The 20602-nt window shown below is 43.2% G+C and overlaps 2 protein-coding genes across 3 annotated transcripts in view; one reads left to right on the top strand and one right to left on the bottom strand.

Moving 5' to 3' along the window:
* Positions 1-20602, bottom strand: part of LOC126195691 (cilia- and flagella-associated protein 45-like) — a 141965-nt gene that overhangs the window by 45879 nt on the left and 75484 nt on the right. The gene's annotated exons all lie outside the window — the stretch shown is intronic.
* LOC126195165 (cyclin-H) overlaps positions 1-20602 on the top strand; it is a 77133-nt gene that overhangs the window by 47331 nt on the left and 9200 nt on the right. For both annotated transcript variants that reach the window (XM_049933676.1, XM_049933675.1), the window contains one exon: positions 2009-2367. In XM_049933676.1, the coding sequence (XP_049789633.1) occupies positions 2017-2367 (351 nt within the window). In that variant the 5' untranslated portion in view covers positions 2009-2016. The remainder of the gene's footprint in view (positions 1-2008; positions 2368-20602) is intronic.

The raw sequence follows: 20602 nt of genomic DNA, 5'->3' as shown, positions 1-20602 counted from the left end.
CACCGTTGCGCCCAAAATTCTAAACACTTCCTTAGGAAGTCAGATATGCTGTTGATACATTGAAAAAGGTCACTGCTGCTTGTTCTGATGAGTTGTCCTTTGATATTCTGAAGTTTGCTAGTGAGGAATCTTATGAGTATGTGTTCGAAATATTTACTTCTTCTATTGCCCATGCATCAATCCTGGCCTCATATAATGAAGAAATAACAACATTCTGCAGCAATGTCAGCTTACTGGGTAATATTTTTGTTTACCGAGCAGTGATAAATGAATGCCAAATGCCTCTTACGTATAGCTGTTGTAGATTTTGAAAAGGCTTCGATTCGGGTTTGCCCCATCTTGCAGGCCTGGAAGACCTAGCTTAGTAAGAGGTAGAGGTGTCTGATGTTAAAATACTGTACCATATACAAAAAACTTCTGCAGCTTTTGTTGGTGTCAGGGGTGTAACTCAAAGAGTTTCCAATTCACAGAGGAGTGAAATAAGGTGATCTCATTTCTCCCAAGCTGTTCTCAGCCTTCCTGGAAATGACAGTGTCAAAATTGAACTGGGAACAAAAAAGAATTAAATGCATTGGGAAGAGACTTAACAACCTGAGATTTGCAGTTGACATTGTACTATTGGCAAATGATGTTGGAGAACTACAAACAATGGGATCAGATATCACTCCAGAATATCAAACAGTGGAACTGAATGTAACTCTTTCTAAGACAAAAGTTATGTCTAAGAACTGATGCACAGTAGGAAACACACTACTGGACAGTGTCAGAGAATACATCTACCTTGGCCAGCTTTAAATATGATGGGAGACAAAAGATCACAACTCTTTCGACACATCTAGCTAGGCTGGCAAGCATTTGGCAGACACTCAATCTCCAGGTCAAACATGGCAGTAAAACTGAAAAAATAGTTTTTCATCAGTTTCTTCCCCAGTCAGATTTTCTGCTGTGAAACCTGGACACTTTATGAATATACTAGACAGAAGCTTAGAATTGTGCAGTGGGGCATAGAAAGTTCTCTGTTAGGTTACAAGGAAAGACAAAAAGGGGGAAGACATCTTTGATTGCTAGACAAAGGCGGAGCTGGAATGGAGTCCAAAAGACTGAGGGAGGCAGCCAGACCAATGAGAAATGAAATATTGCGGGAGTGAATATCACTCAAGACTGTTTTCCATTGAAAAAGAAATTGCAGGCATACCTGGGCTCGGTACTTGGATAGAAATTGTGGCTGCCACCCACTGCTGCTGCTATTGATGATGATTATTATGTAGGAACTGATCTTATTTCTGACACTGACTTTTATAAGGAAAGCATGGACTTCGGTAAAAAGTGTCCAGTACCAAAATGCAAAACAATTTGCAGAGTGGACTGCAACACACTGCTTCACTAGGCAGGTAATAAAGATTCTTCCTTCCATCATCAGTATCCCAGAACTTCCATGTGGGAATAAGATTATTGGCATTTATTTCTTTTCTGCCCTTCATGTTAGATTTAATTTATACAATTGTCTCTTGTTGTCAACACAATTTTATTCCTTCGCTTGCCAGTTTTTCACTTATGCTTGTTTTAGCTATCTTTTATCTTTTGCTTTTTTCTGCTATTTCCTAAATTCTATTAGATAATTTTTGTTTGTCACTATCTACTTTGTGCCCAGCTGTGCTTCTAATTCCATTATGTTTTTCTAATAATTTTTCTGTTGTAATTGTGCTTTCTGCTTGTAAATTCTAATTATTTCAAATCCTATGTGTTGTTACAAATTTAGTGACTTGTTTCCTTCCCATGATGGAATACTAGGTGACATTTCTACTTAATCCTAGAATAGTTATGTTTTTTCCAACCCTTTCCTCTCATTTGTCACATGAAGTATGATGTTACTCTGAATGTGGCAGTTCGTATATCAGCTGCTGCTTGGTAAGTAGAAAGTTTTTCTGTTCTTAAATCTTTCATTTTAATTGTGTGCAGTATATTTTTAACTTCATGCCTCTAATACTTTCATTTTGTTTGTGCACAGGCACTATCATGTATATGTCCAGCACTCAAAAACGCAGCTGGACATTCAGTAATGAGTCAGAGCTTATTACATTACGTACAGAAGCCAATGCCCAGTACATAGAACGCCACCGTGAAGATGAAGCTGCCGTTAAGGCAGGTGACATGTCTAGATTCTTCCTGACAGCTGCAGAAGAACGTTGCTTGGTGCGTCAGTTTGAGCTCCACCTACGAGATTTTTGTCGGCGCTTTCAGCCTCCAGTTCCACGGGCTGTTATGGGTGCTGCTTTCCACTACTTCAAACGATTCTATCTGCGAAACTCTGCTATGGATTATCACCCAAAGGAGATGCTCGTTACATGTGTCTACTTGGCAACAAAGGTCTGAGAAATATTTTATATAAAAATGACTAATATTGATCTACCATTTAGATAATGGTATTAGTAACATTAGATTGTTGATTAACATAGTAATTTTGTGAGTTTATAGCTTTGATAATATAAACTTAGGGTGCTGCTTATAAAAATGATTTCTCTAGAGAAGACAAAACTTGAAACTCACTACATGCGTCGACTTCACATAAATTAAAACTGAAATCTTAAGAACAAAGCCGATTGTTTGTAGCAATACACTGGGCAAGATTAATTTGAGATCATTTGAATAGCACAAGTATTATAGATTTTCACATTGTACAGTAACACAAAGAAGACAAAGGCCTACCGATTGCTGATGAATAAATGTCAAGAGCATTGATAGAAACCTATTTTTTGTTGTGAGAAAAATAGTTGGGAGATAAGATAGGGAAAGAAATGCTATGCCAATAGTGGAGAATAGGAAATGTCACTGTTGTTGAGGTCTTCAGTCTGGTTTGCTGCAGCTCTCCAAGCTACTTTATCCTGTGCAAGTCTCTTTATTTGCGAATAACTGGTGCAACCTATGTCAAGTTGAACCTGCTTACTATATTCATCTCTTGGTCTTCCTTTATAATTTTTACCCCCACCCCTCCAGTATTAAATTTATGATCCCTTTATATTTTATAAAGTTTCCTATTAGCTAGTCCTTTCTTTTAATCAAGTTTTGCTCCAAGTTTTTCTCTCCAGTCCTGTTCACTACCTCCTCATTAGTTACGTAATCTACCCAGATAATATTCAACATTCTTCTGTAGCACCACATTTTCACTTCAGACATCGTCAGTTATCTTGCTGCCTAAATAGCAGAACTCATCTACTATGTTCTGTGTCTCTTTTCGTAAACCTAATTCTCTCAGCATCACCGTGTTGAATTCAGCTGCATTCCATTACTATTCTTTTTTTTCTGTTGATGTTCATCTTCATCCTTCTTTCTAGAGAATGCCCATTCCATTCCACTGCTCTTCCAAACCCATTGCTGTCTCTCACAAAATTACAATGTCAGCGGCAAACCTCAGTGTCTTTATCTCTTATCCCTGAACTTGAATTCCTTCTCCAGATTTTTCTTTGGTTTCGTGTGCTGCATGCTCAATGTACAGTTTAACATTGGGGATAGGCGACAACCCTGCTCACTCCCTTCTCAGCCACAGCTTCCCTGTTGTGACTCTTGTAACTGGTATCTGGTTACTTTACCGGTTGTGAATAATCTTTTGTTCCCTGTATTTTACCTTGCTACTTTCAAAGAGTGTATTCCAGTTTTTAAATGCCTTCTCTGGTATTTCATTCTTCTTGAAGTCTGGGGGTATTAAACCCGTCTCACACATCGTACACATTAGATGGAATAGTTTTGTTATGGCTCTCTTAACATAATCAGTAGTTGTGATGGATTGTCATCTATTCCAGGGGTGTTGTTTCATCTTAGGTCTTTCAGTGCTGTGTCAAATTCTTCGCACAGTTCATACTTCCCATCTCACCTTCATCTACATCCTCTTCCTTTTCTGTAATATTGCCTTCAACTTCATTCCTTCCACCCTCCAACTTTCCTTCTTTGCTTAGTACTGGTTTTTCATGTGATCTCTTGATATTCCTACACCTGCCTTTTCTTCAAAGGCATCTTTAATTTTTCAACAAGCAATATCTATCGTTCACATAATTATATATGCTTCTATATCCTAACATGTCCTTTAGCCATTCATTCCTGTGTAGGCATTTTGCACTATCTATCACTGTCATTTTTTAGACATTTGTATTCCCTTTTGCCTGCTTCATTTGTTGCATATTTATATTTTCTCCTTTCATCAGTTAAAATCAATATCTCCTGGGGTATCCAATGATTTCTACTAGGCTTTGTCTTTTTACCTATTTGAACCTCTACTGCTTTCACTATTTCATCTCTCAAAACCACCCATATTTTTCTACTGTATTTCTTCCCGCTTTTCCTGTCAGTTGTTCACTGATGCTCTGTTTTAAACACAGAACAATCTTTAGTTATATCAACTTATCCAGGTCCCATATTCTTGCCTCCATATCTTTTGGCAGTTTACTTAGTTTTAATCTACAGTACATGACCAATAAATTGTGGTCAGAGTCCACCTCTGTCCCTGTAAGTGTCTTACAGTTTAATCTGGTCCTGGAATCTCTATCTTACCATTCTATAACAAATCTGAAAACTTGAAGTGTATTCCGGTCTCTTCCATGTACACAACCTCCTCCTCTCCATTTATAAACCAACTGTTAGCAATGATTAAACTATACTCTGTGCAACATTCTACCGGATGAATTCCTCTTTCACTCCTTTCCTCCAGTTCTTATTCTCCTACTATTTTTCCTTGTCTTTCTTTCCTTCTATTGAATTCTAGTCCCACGTCACAGTTAAATTTTTCTCTGCTGTAACTACTTGAACAATTTCTTTTACCTCATATTTCATTCTTGTAATATGTTCATCTGCCAAGCTAGTTGGCATATAAACTTGTAAAAGTGTGTCAGGTATCAGATTCGTGCCTATTTTGCCTGTGATATAGTATTCACTACACTGTTCATCACAGCTTACACACATTTATTCATTATTAAACATACTCCAGCATTAGTCCGATTTGACTTTGTATATACATGGTGATTTTTTCCACCATGTACAGACTCTAGAAATTGATTGATGAGAGGATACAGAACAAAAAAGGTCTAATGAACTTATGTCTGAAAATGCGTGGTTTCCGTGATAGACACCATTTATTCAATCATACTTTGTTTCAGAGACTGTAGTGTAATACATGCTGTACCATGCAGCAACAGTTAAAGTATGCATGGTCTCCTAGAAGGTGGTACTGTTCCTCTTACCTTATTCCCTAGCATTCTCTTCTGCCTTAGTAATTCATAATTTTCTAGCTGATTCACTTCTCTTGCTGACTCACCTTGTAGTTGGTGTGATACAGTGTTGTACACAATGGTTAGGCAGCAAGATTATGTCAGGAGATGTATCCCTGCTGATAACAATCACAGCATTCAATATTTGCAACAGTGTTTCGCCATTTGTCTGAGGAAGGGTCATTTCAGGAAGCAGTAATTCGCGAAGGACGTATCTGAAATGTTCGGACACAAGACTTGGAGGAAAATGTGGAAGGTGACCTGCCAGTACAGGGTAAGTCAGACAACTGTGAGGAACATTCTCCATGACAGTTGTTGCTACCCTCATCACGTTAAGCACGTGCAGGGCTTACTAGCGACAGACTTTCTACATCAGGAGCAGTTTTGTCACCAGGCAACAACGATTCTGGGATTCGTGTCACTCATCCTATTCACAGATGAGGCCACCTTTACATGGAGTGGTATCTTCACCATGGTGTGGTGACAGTGATTTATCAGCATCAGTGCAGTGGAGACACTGGAGCAGCGTATTCCTACTGCCTTCGACACTGTTTGAATCCAGTCTGGCCAATGTGAACATGTGAGACAGAACATGCTATGGTGCTTACATGCATGTGTTGAGGCACATGGAAACCATTTTCAACACGTACTATAACTGTGGTTACATGGCACAGCTGGTATTAGATGGTAGTCTCTGTAACAATGTATGATTGAATAAATGGTCTCTAGCATGGAAACCATGCATTTCCGGACATAAGTACATTTGACCTTTTTTGTTCTGGGTCCTCTCATCAATCAATACCTAGACTTCTGGTACACAGTGGAAAATGGTACCCTGTATAACATAGTACTCACCTGACCAGAAGTGCTGTTCATCCTGCACTGAGCTTCACTAATCCTCACAATATCTAACTTCAGCCTGTCCATGTCTCTTCTTAAATTTTCTATCCTGCTTGCCCATTTTAGAGAGCTAACATTCTACACTCTGATCTCTAGAAGGCCAGTTTCATTTTTTTCTGATGAAGACATCCTCCAGAGAAGTTCCCACCTGGAGATCAGAGTTGGTGACTATTTTCTCTCTAGAATATTTTATCCAGGAGCATACTATCACCATGTAACCATACAGTAGAGTTGCATATCCTCAGGAAAAGTAATAGCTGTAATTTCCCCTTGCTTTCAGCTGTCCACAGTACCAGCGCAGCAAGGTCATGTTTCATAATGTTGCAAGGGCGGGTCAGTCAGCCATCCAGACTTTTGCCCCTGCAGCTACTAAAAGGCTGCTGCCCCTCTTCAGGAGCTACATGTTTGTTTGGCTTCTCCAAAAATACCCTTCCATTGTCGTTGGCCCCCAGGGGGCTCACAGTTCTTTCCTAAGTTCATGTGTGACGTGCACACAGGGCCCTAAACTATTGCGGCCCACTCTTCCCTCCTGAGCTACATTTCTTTCCCCATGCCCCTCCCTCCTTGTGCTCATTCTCTGTCTGCCTTCCCCTCTCTTGGTATTCTTACTTATTTTGACCTGACTATCTGCCTGGTTTCTTGCATTCCTTCCAGTTTTTGTTCCTCTTGTCTTTTCCTTTTTGACAGCTTTGGTCCCCTGTTTGGGGTTTGACTTTCACTTCTAAATTTTCTCTCCTTAGTGTGAGCCATTTGGTGAAGAACTCCCTAGCATCTACAGCATAGATTCCCCGCTGCCCCTCCTTCCCCTCTTCCTTCCCCACTGTAGCCCCGCCCCCTCACCCTACTAAGTCACCAGCACATGTAGCAAGTCTGCTCCTGGAGCTGTTAAGTACCCATCTGGCTGGACCTCTCGATAACACAGTGATCACACTTTTGATACCTGACCTGTTGTCTCCCCATGTATGCCTAGGAGTGGTTGCTTGTCATTCTGGAGCATTGGACTCCTGGCAAAAGGCCGCCGTACCAGACGATCCTTGCTGTAGCTAGGCGGTGCTCATGGCGATAGCCCCTGATCAGAGTGGGTGGTATCAGGTTGAAGCTTTGCGTATGAAATGTATTGACCTCCACAAAAACTGGCCCTTCGTCTAAGGCCGTCTCTTCAATTGATAATGGGTCATTTAATGCTGCTTTCTACAACCCTGTGGCCTTTGCTTCCCTGGCTACACCCTAGGAAGAGGCTCACTAGCTTGGGGTGAAACACTTTGCCCACTACCTGATCTGCATTAGGCCTGATGGGGAAATTTTCACCACCACCAAGCCATTATTTTTTTGTGGAAAATATGGAAAGCTAGTAAGATGCAGTCAGGTTTGCTGTTGATCAGAACTACTTCTCCTGCCCAGTCTGCAGTTCTTCATGTTTGTGACCTCCTTGGCAACAACTTGGTGTCCATTACTCCTCACCAGACTTTGAATATGGTTCAGGGATTCATTTTTTGTAGTAACCTCATCCTTCAAACTGATGCAGAGCTCTGGGCCAATCTGGAGTGACAGGCATGTTCAGGAAGGTCTTAAGGACAATCGCATTGACATCAGCATCTATGTTCTGGCGTGTGAAGGAGATACCCTCCCATAAAAGGTCAAGGTTATGTGTTACCATTATGGTGTGAAGCTGTACACCCTCCCACCCATGAGGTGTTGTTGGTGTTTGCATTTCGGGCACAAGCTTTCCCACTGTACGGTGGATGCTCTATGCAGTATGTGGACATCCACTCCATGAGGGGAGCTCCTGTTTCGTCACTCATGTGTAGTAACTGTCACAACCATCACTCTTCCTGCTCGCCAAATTGCCCTGATGATAAGAAGGAAAAGAAGGTATGAGACTGTGAGTCCCATGATCATTTATTGTACACTGAGGCCCAGCAGAAATATGACCAACTTTACCCATTAAGTCTAACTTTGTCTCTCTTTTTGTCCTTTTCTCCCCCCCTTCCCTCCCTCCTCTTTACACCAGTATATCACTTCTCTCCTCCACCCTCCCCCCCCCATGCTGCTCCCACACTCCCCCCTCTGGGTCCCACTCTCCTTCCCCAGTCAGCAGAGAAGTTTCCCCCTTCTTCCACCTTCTTTAGCACACAACTCAGCTGGGGGACTCACTGTCCGTGCTCCCCAAAGTTGCTCGCTCTTCCGTTCTGGATCTTGCAGAAGCCTGCTCTCCCTTTGTGTGTGCCGTCCTTGACCTATAAAAGAAAAGAAGAAGAAGAAGAAAAAAAAGTGTAAGTCCTTGGACAAGTGCCCCCCCCCCTTTCCCCTGGTGCTCCTGGAGGTGCCATCTCCCATCTCAAAACATGAGTCTGATGTCTTTATTTATGGATATCACCCTGTCCTTGGTGATGGATGGTGACCAGTGACATGATTGGCTTCAGTCTCTTCCCTCCCATTTGGATCCCTGTTCTGTAGTCGTTCAGTGGAACTGTAATGGATACTACTGTCACCTCCCAGAATTGCAATTTCATATTTCCTTTTACTCAGCAGCTTGTGTCAGTTCCAGGAATCTCCTTTTACTGATGTTCACAAAGTGATCCTTTGTGGGTTCCAGGATTTCTGTCAGTACTGGGTCAGCCCTTTGAAGGCATCTAGTGGCATTTGCATGTTGGTCCGTATGGACGTTGTTAGTACACGGACTCCCTTCATACCACATTGGAAACAGCTACTGTCCGGGTCCACTTAGACTCTGCAGTCTTGGTTTGCAATCTCTGTCTCCCTCCTGATGGATCACTTGCACCTCTTACCATGACTGCCCTCCTTTAGCAACTCCCCCCCCCCCCCCCTACCTATGCAACTTTCTCTGCTATTGATCTTTCGCTGACTTCCCCTCCCCTTCTTCTATCCTTACACTTCTCGTCACATGATGACGTCTGTGATAGTGACCATTTCTCATTGATTCTCTTGTTCCATTCCCATCTCCCAATGGCCAGATTACCCTGCAGGGCTTTCCATCATGCTGATTGGCCTCTATATACCTAATAGATCATATTCACACCTTATTAGTCAGATTGCGCTGATGAAGTCGTTTGTGATCTGTCCGATAAGATAATTGGCACTGCCAGCATTGCCGTTCCACACTCAATAGGACCTCTTCATCACTTGCCAGTTCCATGGGGGAGCATGGCCTTTCCACTGCCATCCATAATTGTCTCTATGCCTTGCAACATCTTAAGTGGCACCCATCCTCTGCTGGCCTTATTACCTTTAAAAGTTTTTGTGCCAAAGTGTGTTACTTAACAAAACAGAGCAAGTGGGTGTGTTGTGAACACATTGTGTCCTCCGTAGAATCTTCTGTCCTTTCATCTTGGTTAAGGATTACAATCCGCACCCTTCAAGGTTGTCAGTGGCAGTCTTCCGTTCCAAGCCTTGCCCTTCCAGGTGGCCTTTGTACGGGTCCATCAGTTCTTGCAGGACTCCTTGCGATCCATTTTGCAATGGCATCTGTGTCAGCCTCCTATCCAGCCACCTTCCTCAACCAGAAACAACGGGCTGAATTTTCCCACCTGTGTCTTATCACTTGTCAGACGAAATCCTACAATAAAAGGGAACATCTTCTGACTCATCTTTCTGTGATTCAAGCCCTGGCTCTGGTTCCATCCGTAACCAGAGGTTGCTTCAACACCTCAAACTTCTACAGAATATTATCTCCTCTTGTTGTTTAACCGTATTTGGCTCCAAGGCATTTTCCCATCTCAGTAGAGGGACAGTATTGTGGTTCCTGTCATTAAGCCTGGCAAGGATCTGTTGTCCCGTGATAGTTACCAGCCCATCAGTCTGATGATTGTCTCCTGCAAGTTATTTATGTGGATGAAGGTTCATCAGCTCAGCAGCTTCCTTGAATCTCAGGAACTTTTATCTCCTTACTAGTGCTGCTTTGATTGGAAACTGAAATTTGGCAAGCCTTTTCTCAGCACCACCGTCTTGTCGCAGTTTCCTTGGATCTTTGTAAGGTATAAGGGGTAAGAGAGCTTGGTGCTGTCGCATCCTACTTACGCTCCGTGAGTGGGGTTTTTAGAGCCCCCTCCCAATTTTTATTCATCATTTCCTCTCTCGTTCAGAGTTTGGGTTGACACCGTTCTCAGCTCTCTGCAGATCCAGGAGAATGGCATTCCACAGGGCTCCGCGTTAAGTGTCCTTTTTATCATCACTATTAATGGAATTGTGGCCTCTGCTGGAGCTTTGCTCACCCCTGCTCTGTGTGTGTATGATTTGTGTATTTGGGCTTGCTCCCACTTGGTAGTCTTTGTGGAACAACAGCTTCAAGATGCTATCTGGTGTTTCTCCATGTGGACACGCTCACACATTTTCTAGTTCTCTCCCCCTTAAGTCGAGGGTGGTGCATTTCTGTCACTGTACTATCTTTGACGCATAACACATGACTGTGTCCCTCAGTTCCAATTATTGGGCCTCCTTTTTGACTCCCTCAGGGCCTCAGCATTCATTTGCTGTGTACGGGCTGGGCAGCCCTGGAGTTCCTGAGCTGGGGACTGGTAAGTGCCACCAGTCATCTGTCACCAAAAGCTCTGGTCTTACTTCAACGACCACCATGTGGCGCAGCGGTAAAATGTTGTGTGTTTCAGAGAACGGGGGTCATGGCTTCACTGCCTGGACTGCGAGGAAGGTACACACTATAAAAACCCCTCAACCTCAAGGTGTGCTATGTGCTGAGGAGGTGAATGGCTGTTGAGGAAAACAGTCTTTAGTAGGCACCCCCCCCCCCTCCCTCCAGTGGTATCAGGCTTGCTCAGGCATGCAGGGCTCTACCTGGGTCGACAGGTGTTTCCCTTGCATCTCATGGGATCCCTATGGAACTCTCCCATGAAACCACTACTACTGACAGGACAGATGTACCGTCAGGCAGCACGTACACCCACTCCTCAAAGAGAGCTCAGTTGGTCTATCCTCCCAAAAAGAAGCCTCAGAGTAATAGTAACAGGGCATTAGTGTGCCATAACACTTTCATTGTAATCAAGCGAAACAAGGGAAACTTTGAGAAGATATCCCCTTTCTATATTCACAAGGCATTGGAAGGTATTGCTGGGTCTCTGAAAAGTGTCAAACAACTACGTAATAGAATGCTTTTAGTTGAAACTGCCAATTCCAACCAAATATCTAAGCTTCTGAGATGTAAGGCCTAGGTGACTACCCAGTCGAGGCTCAATTGCATAACAGCCTTAACTGTAGTAAGGGTGGTTACCTGCTCTGATGTAATGGAGGTGGACCCTGCGGAGAACCATGAAGAGTGGAAGAATGTGAGTGTCACGAAAGTGCAGAATTACATGAGGAGAGTCAATGGCAAATTGGAACAATTGGCAACGTTTATTCTAACATTTAGTACTCCCAAATTACTGGAACATATTCTTGCTGGCTATATCCACCTTAAGGTTTGCCCATTTGTTCCTAATCCCACGCGATGCTATAAATGTCAAAGATTTGGCCATACCACTATGGGATGTAATGGGAAGGCTACTTGTGGCAATTGTGGAGGCTCCGCTCATGAGTCAGAGACTTCTTGTACACTTCCTTTGAAATGTGTAAACTGCTCTGAAGATCACCCAGTGTGGTGCAGAAAGTGTGGGGTTTACAACAAGGAAAAGAAAATTCAAGAGTTGAAAGTAAAGAGACACATACCGTATAGTAAAGCTGAAAAGGCTGGCAAAACCATGAAACCCCCAGTTTTTGCTTCTTCTTTTGCATCAGCCCTTAAGACAACAATAGCTAAGCGTGATGCTTCCACAAAAACTCAGACCAGAGATTCCAGTATGAGCACATGCAGATGTCGATGTACCTTTGGGGGAAACACTCCACATGCAACTGATGTTCGTAAGCCATCAACAGTAGTCTTACCACCTAAGCCACATACCACTCCCCAACATCAGAAGCCAACTAAGCCATCCCCACAACCCAGGCAGCCGCTTCCTCATGCCAGTAAAGAAAAAGTCCTTTGAAAAGTAGTTCTAAGTCGAAGAAAGCAGTAGGTAAACCTTTGGATCGATGAGCTCTCTCACTTTCTGATGGCGACTATGCTCTTCCAATTGGAGGAACTAGAGAGCACAGAACCGGCTAACGTTCCCCCTGAACTCCCCGGTAAATCACCGCCTCCGAGGAGAAAGAAAAGAACCACCATCACTAAACAATGGCTTCCATAGGAACTTCTGTGTTGCAGTGGAATTTGAATGGATATTGCTCACATCTGGAAGAATTGCAGCTGCTGGTCCAGGATAAACAAGAGACGCATCTTAAAGTCACAGACACACCTGCATTACAGGGCTAACACATACACAGGAAGGATGATACTACTGGAGACAGGGCTAAAGGTGGAATGGCTATTTTCCTTGATGGCAGATGCCACTCCTCTCCTGTCCGTCTTATCACGACCATGCGAGCAATTGCTGTGAAAGTTCTTGCACCCATTACTATCATAGTGTGTTCTTTGTACTGCCCCCAAATGGCATTTTGGATGTGGACGCACTGGCAGACCTCTTCCAGGCACTCCCAAGCCCATTCCTCCTTGGGGACTTCAACATGTGCTGTGGGGCTTGGTTACTACTTGCCCCAGGGGTCGGATGATCAAACAACTCGTCCATTCTGAGAAAACCTGCCTTCTGAACGTGTGTAAGATGACTCACTTTTCCACAGCTACAGGGTCTTTTTTGGCTGTTGATCTTTGTTTTCGTTCCCCAGCTATTGCAGACTCAGTTCAGTGGGAAGTGGCTCCAGATTTACATTCTAGTGACCACTTCCCAGTGTGGATTAAATCTGCTGCCTAGGATGGTGGCCAGCAGGAGACCACGCAGGTGGCTGATACAAAGGGCAAATTGGTTACAGTATAGTCGGCAGGCTATTTTTGAACAAAAGGATTGTGCACAGGAGGCGGTGGCCCACATCACTCTTGAGATCCAAAAGGGCTGCCACAGAGTCCATCCCCAGATCTAGTAACCACCTCAGATGACGGTCTGTACCTTGGTGGAATGACGACTGTCGATTAGCAATCAGGGCCAGATGGACAGCTCTCCAGAACTTCAAACAGTGTCCAGCTACAAACAGTCTTCATGCCTTCAGGTCTGCAAGAGCACATGCAAGGTGAGTGATCAAAGAATGGAAGAGGGATTCCTGGAGTGAATTCATGACTTCCATTAATCAGTCCACTTCCGCTGTACACGTTTGGGAATCAATAAGACGGATTTCAGGCAAGGGTAGTCGACATCTCCTTACGGCCTTGTCAAATAATGGGGTCTTGGCGGACATGCCAGAAGACATGGCTCACGTTGTAGCTGAACACTTCTTTACTGTTACTAAGTCGTCCCAGACAATCTCCTGATGTTCAGGTATTCCGTCAGACTGCAGAGATGAGGAAGCTCAATTTCTTCTCACGTAATGAGGAAGTCTACAACCTTCCACTCTCCATGTGGGAACTGAAATCAACTTTATCTGCAGCCAGAGACACTGCTCCAGGACCTGATGAGATCCATTATACCATGCTTTGTAATCTGTTCCCTCAGGTGAAAGATCAGCTACTGTCTTTTTTCAGTCAGATGTGGTTTGATGGACAGTACCCCATGACATGGAAGGAGGCAATATTAATTCCATTCTGGAAACCAGGCAAGGACCGTAGTGCCCCTAACAGTTATCGGAGTGTCGCCCTTACCACTTGTATGGGTAAGACTCTTGAACACATGGTCAACCGCTGCCTTGTCTGGCTGCTCGAGTCCCGAGGTCACCTGAGCTGCTCCCAGTGCGGTTTCAGGTTCTACTGTTCCACTCTTGACATCTTAATTCTACTGGAGACAGCAATACAGGAGTCCTTACCATTTAGTTTGTGTGTTTTTTGACCTCGAAAAAGCATATGACACTACCTGGAGCTACAACATCCTTTGCCGACTTCATGAATGATAACCACGTGGAAGCCTGCTGCTTCTGATCCAATCCTTTCTTGAGGACCGGCGGCGTTTTCGTTATCGCATTGTGGCGACACCATGTCTGATTGCTTTGTTCAGGAGAATGGTGTGCCCCAGGGCAGTGTCCTCAGTGTCACATTGTTTTCCATCACTATCAATGGCATTTCCTCCACATTCAGGAGCCCTGTCAAATGCTCTTTGTTTGTGGATGTCTTTGCAATCTTCTACTTTTCCTCTGATTGTACAACGGCAATGAGGCAGCTACAGCTGACCATTAGGAGGCTGGAGACCTGGGCCCAGACAACTGGTTCTCACCTGAGAAGACCTTGTGTGTCAATTTTAATTGTGCTTGTCGGAGTTTTAACCAACCAGATCTTACAATGGGGGATTGTATTTTACGTTTTCAAGACACTGTACGCTTTCTGGGTTTATTATTTGACTCGAAATTAACATGGCTCCCACACCTGAAAGACCTACGAACAAAGGGCTTCCAGTTGTTGAACATTTTAAAATGCCTTGGCAAAAAAAACATGGGCAGCTGACAGGTCCCGGCTCCTGCAGTATTGTAGGGCATTTGTTCGATCACGCTTAGACTATGGCAGCATGGTCTACGGATTGGACCGTCCTTCCTACCTCTGGATGTTAGATGCTGTCCACCATGAGGGCATTCGGATATCGACTGGAGCCTTTCAGACCAGCCCAGTTCAGAGTCTGTGTGCAGAGGCTGGTGAGACACCATTCCGGATTCGGTGACGTATCCTTTTGGCTCAACAGGTGCTGAAAATCTCAGGTCACCTCACTCATTGGCAGTTAGTTCAGTGGTCCAAACCCATTCGAACGACTGTTCAGGAATCAGCCCCAAGTGACCCAGCTATTTGGTACACATGCCACAAACTGTCTCAAGGATCTGGATCTCTTGGGCATGAAAATACACACCCAGAGATGGAACGCACTGCTGCCTTGGTGTCTTCAGAAGCCCAAAGTAATTTTAAGCTTGACACAGTACATGAAAAGTTGTACTCCAGATCTGGTTTTTGCAACTTTGTTTTCATATATTTTAAGTATGTACCATAGTTTTATCATTATTTATACAGATGGAACCCAGAAGAAGAATGCTCTGAGTTGTTATGTGGTTTTCCCTGATAGAGTTTTTCAAGTGCTTCTTCCAGAACAATTTACAAGTTATGATGCGGAGTTGTCTGGCATTCTGATGGCACTGGAGAGGATTCACAGACATCAGCATACAAGTTTTCTTGTCTGTTCCAACTCTCTTAGTTGCATGCCATTATCTCTTTGTCTGACAGATGCATCATGAGTCAGTGGGAGACTGAATGGTTGCAGGTGTCAGACAACAAACAGTGGTCGCTCAAATCGACCACAAGGGCTGGAAGGAGGTTTTGCTTACCAGACTGTGCATCGGGCATAGCCCTTTCACACATGGCTTCCTCCTCTGGTAGGAGGATCCACCATTCTGTGAAGTTTGTGGCGTGCTGCTTTCACTTCAGCATATTGTGACTATGTGTGTCTTGTATACTGATATTATGACAGCCCTTGATCTGGCTGGAGATCTGCCCACCATCCTCGCAGATACCGATACCAGTGTTAACAGAGTGGTGAAATAATCTTCTGGTTGATGCTGAGATTCCTCCCCTTTTGGTTTGAAGGTCCCAACTTCTTGTTTCCTAAGCCATCACTATCCACTCTTCCCCTGCTCACCTCTCATATTCTATTCTTTTCGCAGCTTCAGGACATCGCCTGTCTACTGCCCACTCTCGAGTGGGTTTACCAGGTTGGGCTCTGTCTTGCTTCTCTCCACCGTTTTTTTTTTTTCATCTCTCCTCCCTGGCCTCTTCTCCTTGTACTCTCCCAACTCCCCCCCCCCCCACCCCCCCACCCTTCCCTTTGGTCCCCTTATTAGTTTCTCAGCCCTAAATTCAGATGGATCTCTTCCTGGATCCGAAAGCCTCCATCACTCCAGTGGTGTTCTGTTGTTTATTCTGCCTACTCTTATGAGAGTTTCAGGAGCCCACTGTTTTTTACACTGATGGCTCTAAATCCACCGATCATGTTGGATATGTCTTCTGTTGGTACAGAACACCATCTTTTGCATGTCATGTATGGGGTGTTACTGCAAAATTGATGGCCTCACCCAGGTTTTGTTATGTATGCACTATCAGGCTATCACTCAGTGTGTTTCCCGTGACCTCTTGGTCTTCGCCATTGATGACCTTTTCACCAATTTTGGCAATGCTGCTTGTTGAGTTGATTTCCATTGGGTTCCCAGCCACTTAGTTATGCCAGGTAATGAACTTGCTGATCATCTGGCTGGCAGGGGGTGGGGGCAGCTGCCTACGCCCCCCTTCCCATTCTACGTGACCCCTCCAGGGGCGGAATTGCGACATTGTCATATCACTGTTTGCTCAATTGTTGGCTAACATCGTGGGCGGGTGGGAAGGGGGGTGGCTTACCCCCTCTTTAATAAACTTCATGCAATCAAGGAGACTCCCACCATGTAGTGTTCTTCCTCCGCCTCCCCTGGTGGCATCTACCATCCTCTGCTGTTTTTGTATTGGCCATACTAGGTTGACCCATGGTTTTTCTTTTTATCCACAATGAGCTACTCCCCCCCTCCCCCTTTTGCAGCTGTGGGGACACCCCCTCTCGCTCTCACCATGGTCCATATTTTGCTGGACTGCCCCCGCCTTTTGGCTCTTCACACTAAATACTCCCTCCCATCTTCCTTGTCCCACGTGTTAGTAGGTTTGTCCTCACAGGTTTAAAACCTAGAATTTCACTCTGGAAATGGAGTCCATCAATTAACATTGTGGTTGAGGCTAGACGCCTCCACACTGGCTGGGCTCTCCCTACATTTTGACTAGTCTTTTGTTTCCCTCTTTCTTGTTTTCTCCTCTTGGTGTTGTCCCCGTTGTGTTTCATCATGGTATGATGTAGGGATTGGAAAGGGTTTCATGTCGGCCACAGTCTGACTGTTGTTCATTGCAATAAACGCATTATGCTACAATCCCCCACATATTCGCTATGGGATTTAAATCCAGATGTCTTGGCAGACCTGTACACCCAGCATTATCATGTTCGAATATTACACTGGTGCCCCAATGCATGTGGTGTTTCTGGGATGCCCCTTCTCTCGCTGCCCCCTCCCCTTCCTTTCCTTTCCTCTTCCTGCTGCCTTCAAGATCCTTTTACCTTTTTGTTTTTCTGTTTCCCCTTCACCTCGACTGGACTGTGCTGTTTGTGTTGTTCCTCCCTTGGTTTCTGTCACATTAGATCATGGGATCAATGACCTTGCTGTTTGATCCCATTCCCCAACGAACCAACCAACCAGTCATCCATTCTTGTTGAACCTACAGTCTACCTCAACATCATTACTCTGCTCTTAACAATGAAGTGCCTGGCAGAGGGTTCAATGAACCACCTTCATGCTGTCTCTCTACTGTTCCACTGTTATCTGTGTTGCTGAGGTGTTCAAGCCACCTCTCTCAGCAAGGTCCATCATTCGAGGGTGGGGTGGGGTTAGATGTCACTAACATTGCCTAACCAAGAGTAACAATGAGCCTAAAACTAAATTTTTAGACCAGGATCCTATTTAACATTGTGTGTGTCATGACCATGGTATGTGAGTAAAATTTTGTTCTACAGTGGTGAAAACTGGTATAAAGATATGTGGTTGTTTGTGGAAAAAAACATACTTATCTACATATTTGGTATTGCTCGCTTTTTTCCTGTACAGTTGACAATAAAGCAAAACAAAATACATTCTCATTTTACCTTTTGCATTGGTACTTTAAAAAAATTAGAGAAACGACACAACCTTAAGAGTTGAAAACTGATATAAAGGCACTTATGAATTGTTGTCAAAATAACATAATGTAAACAGTAAATAGATCACAACTATTTAGTAAAATCTCCATTGTTCTTAATTACTGCGGAAATCCACTTAGGCATTGATTGTACAAGGGCAGTGATTTTTTTCTGAGATTTAGGTCGCTTCATTAGAATTACAGTTTTCATGTCGGCCACAGTCTGACTGTTGTTCATTGCAATAAACGCATTATGCTACAATCCCCCACATATTCTCCATGGGATTTAAATCCAGATGTCTTGGCAGACCTGTACACCCAGCATTATCATGTTCGAATATTACACTATCATATCAAATTTCTCAAATATATGAACCAGTTCAATTTCCAGCATTCCTTTATAATCATCAGACTTCCTTTTTTGGGCAATCATGCTATGTTGGACAAGCTTTTGCAGAAAATGCTGCCCAGATCATAATGCTGCCACCGCCAAAGTTTCTACTCATCCAAATGTTTTTTTCTGTATGGAGGTCATGCCAACAATACTGAAAATCATTTGGGCCACTCAGATTAAGCCTTTTCTCATCACTGAAAATTACTTTGTTCCATTTTACTGTCCACAACGTACTTTATGCAATCTTCAGTCAAGCCTCCTTATGCACATTGTTTAAAGGTGGCTTATGGAGCTGTTTCTTGAATGCTGGATTCATGTCTTGAGCTGGGATGTATCTAATGCATGTGGTAGTGACTGATAATTGCAAATCAACCACTATTTGAGAGGAACACAAAAACTGTTGACTTTTTCTTTATGCAGAGTCAAATGCATATCTCATTCTGACAATTCCCGTGTCCGGCCATATTTCCCGTTTTTGTCATACTGTGCACCCAGTCTGACAAAACTATCAATAACACAATACAAAAGCCCTAATTTCTTAGCAATCTGGCAATTAGACAGGCCCTTTTCTTTGTACGTCTTAATACTTACTTGCTCATCATCTGATAGGGACCCCCAAGGTGTAACTGTAGAGAGCTAGTGACATTCACCACTGTGCGCGTCTTCTAGCAGACGTGCCGTATACCAGCTTCTGCCCCTTCCTACCCAAAAGACTGACTTCTCTCAATTTTTAAGTATTCAACTTAATTCTGATGGTGAAGTGAGAATGTATTTTGTTCGTGCAATACCAAATATGTAAATAAACATGTTTTTTCACAGATAGCCATGTACCTTTATAATAATTTCCAACACTGTGTATCATTCAGCTGCTGTCATAGGTCATTATCATCAAACATGAGCATCCCTTGCTGGGGAAACAGCAACTATTGTAATTAATATTCAGATAAAAGGCCTCAAATTTCTCTTCCGATGCAGACATTATCAGATCTGTGCAGACTTACAATCTCAGATAAAGTTGATCGCTAAACATCAGCTTACAGCACGTCAAAGGGTAATGCCTCGCCAGCCGTTGTGGCCATGCGGTTCCAGGCACTTCAGTCTGGAACCACGTGCCTGCTACAGTCGCAGGTTCGAATCCTGCCTCGGGCATGGATGTGTGTGATGTCCTTAGGTTAGTTAGTTTTAATTAGTTCTAAGTTACAGGTGACTGATGACCTCAGAAGTTAAGTCGCATAGTGCTCAGAGCCATCTTTGGTAATGCCTCCATGTCAGAACCAGACACAAATTGGTATGAGTTGGATCTGTATATCATTGGTCAGGTGTATGATTGAAGCACAACTGAGAAAGTTACAACACTTCTATGGGAATGTGTGTCATGTTGATATGTACAAACCATTTTAACACACCTCATTGAGAAAGCAGAAAAATTTATTCACCTTGAACTTGCATGGCTCATGTATCAAATTTTTCAGGTTTATTTTGTTTTCCTTAATCATTCCCAATTCTTCTGTTGCATTTAACAAACCTTTATCTGCAGCATGAATTACATACATGCTATCTTAAATCTTCCCTCTATGGTATGCTTGGTTGCATTTTAATGTTATAGCGTACATGAAACTGTCTTCCTGTCTGACTGAAATGTGCTTCCACAATTGATTTTTACACACTGTCCGCTGGTTGTATTTTTCTGTATCTCTCTGCATTTCAAGGTGTATCTAAGAAAATTATTAGTCCAATCTATGATTTACATTGCCAGCTTAGGGAAATATTTTGCTCTGCAGTCATCTACAGGACATTTATATGTACACACAACAAAGTTTATTTTTGACTTGAGTTCTTGTCTGGCTTTGTTTTGCTCTTTGAACATTTTGATTTGTAGTGCAGTATAATTTGACCTTCTCACATTATTGATAAGTATTTCTAAATGCAATCTCTTTGTAGCATGTAGTTCTTTGGCTCTTTCCTAATAACTGAGGGACAGCTTTAATGTTGTGGCAACACTGAGTATAAATATGCCTATTTATGTCATCTGTATGTTTGGAGTTACTCCCAATAGTTATTCCTGAAAACATATGATTTCTGTACTGTTTAAACACCAGTATCCCATCTAATCAGCTATCAGACATCTTGAGGAATTTGATTGTACATTTGGATTTATTTTCAAGCATAAACACAATTTTTATGTGTGTTGGCTAAATTTTATTGTTGATCTCATCCAACCCCTGTTTAGTGCCTCAGATAGAACTATACTGTCATCTGTGTATCAGCAGTAACACAGTATTTTTTAAT

This window comes from Schistocerca nitens, chromosome 7, assembly GCF_023898315.1.
Source record: "Schistocerca nitens isolate TAMUIC-IGC-003100 chromosome 7, iqSchNite1.1, whole genome shotgun sequence".
Classification (NCBI taxonomy): domain Eukaryota; kingdom Metazoa; phylum Arthropoda; class Insecta; order Orthoptera; family Acrididae; genus Schistocerca; species Schistocerca nitens.
The sequence above is the reverse complement of the archived record's forward strand: the minus strand, read 5'-3'. Positions and strand labels throughout refer to the sequence as shown.